This window comes from Mus caroli, unplaced genomic scaffold, assembly GCF_900094665.2.
Source record: "Mus caroli unplaced genomic scaffold, CAROLI_EIJ_v1.1 scaffold_14616_1, whole genome shotgun sequence".
In the NCBI taxonomy this organism is placed as follows: domain Eukaryota; kingdom Metazoa; phylum Chordata; class Mammalia; order Rodentia; family Muridae; genus Mus; species Mus caroli.
The window spans coordinates 989-7,943 of record NW_018390539.1 but is presented as its reverse complement, the minus strand read 5'-3'; the positions used below and the strand labels follow the sequence as shown (position 1 = coordinate 7,943).

Below are 6,955 nucleotides of genomic sequence, written 5' to 3'. Positions count from 1 at the left end.
CTGCCAATCCATGAGCATGGGAAATCTTTCCATCTCCTGAGATCTTCTTTGATTTCTTTCTTTAGAGACTTGAAGTTCCTGAAGTTCTTATAATACAGACCTTTCACTCCTTAGTTAGAGTCACACCATGTATTTTATATTATTTGTGACTATTGTGAAGGGTCTTATTTCCCTAATTTCTTCCTCAGCCTGTTTATCCTTTGTGTAGAGAAAGGCCCCTGATTTGTTTGAGTTAATTTTATATCCAGCTACTTCACTGAAGCTGTTTATCAGGTTCAGGAGTTTCCTGGTGGAATTTTTAGGGTCACTTATATATACTATCATATCATCTGCAAATAGTGGTATTTTGACTTTTTCCTTTCCAATTTGTATTCCCCTGAACTCCTTTTCTTGTCTAATTTCTCTGGCTAGGACTTCAAGTACTATATTAAATAGGTATGGAGAAAGTGGGTAGCCTTGTCTAGTCCCTGATCTTAGTGGGATTGCTTCAAGTTTCTCTCCATTTAGTTTGATGTTGGCTACTGGTTGCTGTGTGTTGCTTTTATTATGTTTAGGTATGGGCCTTGAATTCCTGATATTTCTAAGAATTTTATAATGAATTCTTAGTCTCTGGTGTTAGATGATCTAGCTGTCTCTGGCTGAAGCTTGTTCCTCCTTTGATTCTGTTAGCCTCTGTCAGCACTCCTGGGAGTCCAACTCTGTCCTGAGTCCTAGTGGTCAGAGCACTCTCTGCAGGTAAGCTCTTCTCTTGCAGGGAAAGTGTCCAGAAGTCTGGAGCTCCGATACACTTCCTGAGTCCTGGGGTCAGAACCCTCCTTGTAGGCCAACTCTCCTCTGGCAAGGAAGGTGCCCAGGGGTCTGTGTCTCAGCTCTGCTTCTTGGCTGAGGATGAAGGACCGAAGGGACCCTGTCCAAGAAGCTCTGTTGCCCACATGCTCTCCAGTGGTCACAAGGTCCTGGGTGTGCTAGGGGTCCTGTGGTGTGGAGAGTCCTCTGGGGACCTTGGTGCCCTCTGCCAGGATCAGGCAGAAGATGTTGGGGCTGGCCCCAACCAGAACGAATTTCAGCCTCTGGCTGAGCGGGGTTTCTTTGGCACTCTTCCTGCTGGCACAAGACCCTCCAGGACTCTTTGGAGCTGATGTTGTGTTCCACTCACCCGTGATACCGAGGTCCTGGGTGTGCTAGGGGTCCTGTGGCATGGAGAGTCCTCTGACATTTTTGACAATAAGATAGGTCTGATCCTAGCAGAACCTTATTCGCCTTCAAAGAACATGATAAGCAATCAAAGAACCTCCATGTGGAGTTGGCTTCATATGTGATAAGCTAGCCACTAGGCAAGAAAATGCCCTTGCTTTAATTGCAGACAGAATGCTGTCTAAACTGGATATACAGGATACAGGGAAGTTGATGGCCAAGATTTGCCAGGACAGGTAGGCAAGTCCATTATAATCCCTCCTTCATAGAAATGTCTGCCACATATTCTCGGCTGAAGATGTTATAGAAAACTTCAGGGGGACTGTCCAGGCAGCCAGCTATCTTTGTCACTTTTATGGTTTTGGAAGCTGCTTCCCTGCACTTCCGGTATATTCAGGTAATATTTATTCCTTTCCATGTTTCTGATGCAATTGAAGACTAGATAGTATCAGTATCTATATCAAGCTCAAATTGTTTTGGATTTAATAAAATGTTTTTAGGCCTATGCATGTCATAATGATAGAAATTGATATAGGTATAGAATTTTAGATGCATCAAGATATTATGCATTTATATTCATCAAGGATGAATAATAGAATACTTTTTCCAAGGTTGCTAAACACATGAAGGTAAATCATATTGTAAGAGAAAGAGCCTTTTATTGGACTGAAAGGGGCAGGTGTATGCATAATATTATTGTGCCCTGTGTATAGAGTATCTTGTATTGTTCAACTGCTGATTCTCTGCCACCTTGTGTGGTTGCAATCTGCACATGGCATTGCAATGCTTATTCTAAATATCTCCTGCTTAACAGAATATAAACATTGTTCCCCATTTAGTCTCTGATTTGTCAATAAAAGCTGGAAAGTCAAGGATGGAACAGGGGAGAGAGTAGGGCTGAACTTCCTCCCAGCCAGGGAAGTGGGTGAGCGTGAGGAAGTGGAGATCCAGTCATGAGGAGAAGGTCCAGGAGCAATCCTAAGAAACCAGGTGGAATAGAGAAAACCATGAAGTGCCACCATCTTGGTGATTTTGTCTGGGAGATGCCAGAGTAGTTTAGGGAATTAAAAAAAGTAGGTACTGCTCAATTGTTGTGCCACAAAGCTGTTAAGTAAATAAAATACTCCGACCTCTACTATTTGGGAGCTATCAGGGTTAAGAGAAAACCTCAACATTTATATAATTGCTACTGATAAGTTATGCTAAATTTCTCATTAAAAATAAAAGAGGATTTCCTTGTCTCAATTCCAAATGGAAAGTTGAAACCTTCCCCTAACAAACTTTCTCATCATATTATAGTTAGTATTAACAAAAGTAATTCTACTTGCCTACCATTTCTTTCTTATGATCAGTTCTCAGTGCCTTTATATTGCTGCTACTTGCCATTATCAGTCTTCTGTGCAGGTTCCTTCTGCCCTGTTGCAGCAAATGTGGAACAACAACAACAACAACAACAACAACAACAAAATAAACATATGTACCATTCTAACTGGTGAATACCTAAGCAGCTTCTGGGTTCTTTAAAAAACCACTTCATAGCCAAGAACACCATCATGCCTTTCTATTTCTTTCTTAGGAACTCTTGACAATATAATTGCTGATTCTTTACTTTAGTCTTCAACCTCTTATATAAGTACAGATTTTTTTCTTAGTTGGCCTCACATCCACAAATGATCAAAACTTTGGAATTTTAAAGTAATTTTTTTTTCTGTTTAATATATTTCTCTATATGTGGTCCATTTGACATTTTCATTTATATATTTATATAGAATGACTATAAGAAAGGAAAACTGTGGTATAATGAAAAATGTTTTGCAAACAGAGAAAGTTTTGAAGGTAAATTTTTTATTAGATATTTTCTTTATATACATTTCAAATGCTATCCTGAAAGTTCCCTATACCCCCCCCTTCACCCCCCCTCTTCTACCCACCCACTCCTGCTTCTTGGCCCTGGCGTTCCCCTGTACTGGGGCATATAAAGTTCATGATACTAAGGGGCCTCTCTTCCCAGTGATTAAAAACAATGAATTTATGAAATTCTTGGATATCATCCTTAGTGAGGTAACCCAATCACAAAAGAAGTCATTAGATATGCACTCACTGATAAGTGGATATTAGCCCAGAGACATAGAACACCCAAGATACAATTTGAAGGTAAATTTTAAATGTACTTTTATCACTATAGATTACATATATAGATCAAATAAACTGCATTAAATATAAAATTAATAAAATATAAGGATCATGATTATATATGAATTAATGGCCTAAAAATGAGAAATCCAGGCTTACTAGACGTGTATAGCTGTCATTCCTTTAACACTTAGAGGCGGAATCAGGAACACTGAAGACATGAGGCTACCCTGAGCCACATGCTGAGATAACTTTTATAAAAATGAGTGAGAGTGTCACTACTGTCCATTTTCAAGAGAGATGTGTGTAAAGATAAATTATTAGATGGCACAAACTACCATTTTAGCTTATATAGGCAGCTCTATTAACACTAATACTTCCCAAGTGAAAAAAGTATAGATGTTGTTCATAATTTCTGCACCTTTATACTTTACAGTTGATTATGTTACTGTCACTTTCAAAAGAAACAGGACCCTCAGTGAGGTACGATATAGAAAACTTTCAAAGGTAGCTAATATTGTTAAGCATGATTTCGAGAACTGTTCTTGATCTGCAATTTGGTACTTGAACACACGGAATACTTAACCTGTCCCAGTGGTGTCTCCTTGTATACTTAATAGCAGATACCTACTTTTGTTAAAGCTAAGTATCTAACATATCTAGACAAATGTTCCATACTAGAGAAGAGATTCTTCTCAGTGTCTTCTAAAAATAAAATCCACCCAGAAGAAAGGAATAGATCTTAAAGAATTTAAACTATGATATCTGAGCCATGTGTATAATCACAGACATGCAATTCTAGCAATCAGTAGGAGGAGGCACACAGACCTGTGCTACATAGATCTAGAATACCCTTGGTCACTTAGTAAGAACCATTCTGTGTATCTGCCTGTGTCCATGCATGCGTGCATGCATACGAAAAGGGGAGGGGACATATGGATTTATTTGTGGCTTGTCAAAAGAACACAATGATTCATTAGCTTGTTTTTCTACAGTACGTAGTTGCAATTTATGTTTCAGAAACAATTTTCTCTCTTTCTATTTTGTAGTCCAGTTCTTGTTTTTTCAGTAAAGAACCATTTCTTCAATGGTTACCTTGCGCAATTTCTACTTATAAAAATGAAAGATCCGTTCCACATGTGATAGCATTTCTTATTGATCAAGAAACTCAAAGCGGAGTTTATCTTTTCCATATGCAAGTAAGTCTTATAGCCCAGAGGGTTTTTTGTCTGTCACAAAGCATTACAAACTAATTTTAGCAGACATTATTTCCAGTTTGTCATGATCTCTGGCATAGAAATTGATAAAATCATTTGTGAAATAGTTTGCTCCTGAGCATTTCTTTTTATTTGTCATTCAAGTGTATAAAAGTGAAAGCCACAATGCTAATTGTTTTCTGATTCTCCAGGGAAATATAAGCTGAATATTTTCCTCAAAAATCTAAAGTTCCTTGAAAGGCTTAGTTTAAATGGACAAAGAAGGGGAGCCCATTGCCACAGATGTATATTTTTTTTGTTGCATAAATCCTTAACCATGACTATTAATTATAATTATTCTCAGAACTGTTAGAAAATTCAAGGGTTCTCCAAATAGCTGTTCAGCACTAAGTCCTAAGTGGGGCATAATATCACCCCTCTAAACCTCAGGGTAACATCAAATAAGCTGCTTTTTCAGCTGAAAAATTTAAGGCAGAGTCTCACTATGTGATACTATGTATCCTTGAGCTCACAGCATATGCCTACCCCTTACCCTGAGTGCTGGAAGTAGAGGCATTTGCCACCATGCCTATGTAGGCTGAACTGAACATATTTTAGATTAAGCTGATGTTTTCTTGAAAAAAAAAACCACCAAACTTCTTTTTAGTAGGTAAATAGTTCCAGGACAACAACAAGGGAGGAAAAGGTGGTAGGATAAGCCTGTGTATGTATCACTCCCAGACTGATAAGACTTCCCCGGAAAAATGATTTTGGGTAGATATTATTTGCTGTCTTTTTTTCTGAGAATAGGTCTGCTGTGAGATGAAATATGTGGTGGTGCCCTTTAGTCCAATTTTCTACTTTTAGTTTAGAGCAGATTCCTTAGTTTCCCATGTTACATCTCAGCATCTATAAAACTGATAGCTGAGGTAGTGGAGTAGAGTTATCAGTGGTTCCTAATTTTTCTTTGAAATCTTTGCTGTGATAATGGGTATGTCCTTGTCTCAATTAAAACTGAAATAATGGAAAAGTCTAGAAATTATACTGTGGACAAAGAATAAAAGGACAAATCTTAAGTCTTCCTTTGCTTTATCTAGGATACCAAAGAGACCTATGTCACTGTAGCTATGCTCAAGGATGGGAAACCAAGCCCTCAACCAAAATTTCCCAGTTTTCAATTTCCTTCCACATTTGTTCATCCAGTTGGAATGGTGTTCCATCCCCGCAGTCACTTTCTGTATGTTTATGGCAATCAGGTAAGCAGACATAAAATTCCCTTTTTTGAAATAAGAGTAGTAGTCCAACTTTGGTAGACTGTGTGATTATATACATGAAGAACTCGAGTACTCAGGGGAAATGGGGGGTAGAAGTGGAAGTGGAGGTAATAAATGCTTATCAACTATTTACTGTGTGTTAAGCTTAGTTGGAGTTGGTTGTAACCTTTCAAATCGCTCACTGGCTGATAAAAATGAGACATGGGGCATCAAGTTTCTGAATATTACTGGAAATAACTAATTTCTTTACAACATTGAAAGACTTAGATTTTACCATTAATCCATTAAAAGTATGGTTTTTATCTGGTGTTTCTGCAAATTCACGTGAATTTGTCAAAGAATCCTCTTCTGGCTCTGTTGTCACCTGAGCTCTTTTGGTAATGTTCTCCATCTTTGGGTTTCCAGCCAGCCAGTTCTCTTATCAGTAACCTGAAAGCTTTGACAAATACCTATGTTTATCACCCAAGTTAAAAGTAAGGTCACAAAATATGAACCCTGAAGGCATTGAGTACTAAGATGTGATGTGGTATCTTCCAAGAAAAGCACTCCGTTCACTTTAACAGTGAGATTTCTTCTTGGGAAAGAAAATTTAATGGCTGCAGTTCAGTCAAGAGAAAGAATAGCCTTTCTCAGTGAGATTCTAAGATCACAATGCAGGTTACAGCTTTACTTTAAGTCACGAGCTCCTCAATCATTAACATCCAAGTGAGATTTCTATTTGTGCTTAAAGATTTCAGAGGTTGGCAGCTGAATCCTAGAATTTTTATTCACTCCATGACTCTCTCAGAACATCTATTGCTTATGAATAATAACTCCCTGGTGCAGTTACCAATGTAGAAAGACATTGAGTACCAGTCTAAACCTATTGGGAACAATCAGGGAAATGAAGCATATGACTCATCCAGACTGTAATCCCAGTAGTCTGAAGGCTGAGGGAGGCAAGTTGCTGTGAGTCCAAGGCCAGTTTTGGCTCCAGTGTGAGACTCTGTCTCAACAAAAAGCAACTTGGGCAACTGACAAGGCCAACCAAAGTTGTTTAGGTTGATTTTTAGCACTGTGCCTCATTGTTAATTCATTCAGTCTTTCTCACTTGACACAGCATGTAAGTGGTTTCTACTGAATCTGTGCCTCCCAACTTGAGAATCTCGGGTATACATG

General features: G+C 38.4%; 1 protein-coding gene across 1 annotated transcript in view; it reads left to right on the top strand.

Annotated features, from left to right (window-relative positions):
- LOC110288702 (cation channel sperm-associated protein subunit beta-like) overlaps positions 1–5,779 on the top strand; it is a gene marked incomplete at its 3' end in the record, with an annotated part of 20,257 nt that extends 14,478 nt beyond the window's left edge. The window contains exons 5-8 of the mRNA XM_021154979.1: positions 2,964–3,030; positions 3,764–3,810; positions 4,377–4,526; positions 5,621–5,779. Coding sequence (XP_021010638.1) covers positions 2,964–3,030; positions 3,764–3,810; positions 4,377–4,526; positions 5,621–5,779 — 423 coding nt within the window. The remainder of the gene's footprint in view (positions 1–2,963; positions 3,031–3,763; positions 3,811–4,376; positions 4,527–5,620) is intronic.
- Positions 5,780–6,955: the final 1,176 nt, after the last annotated feature.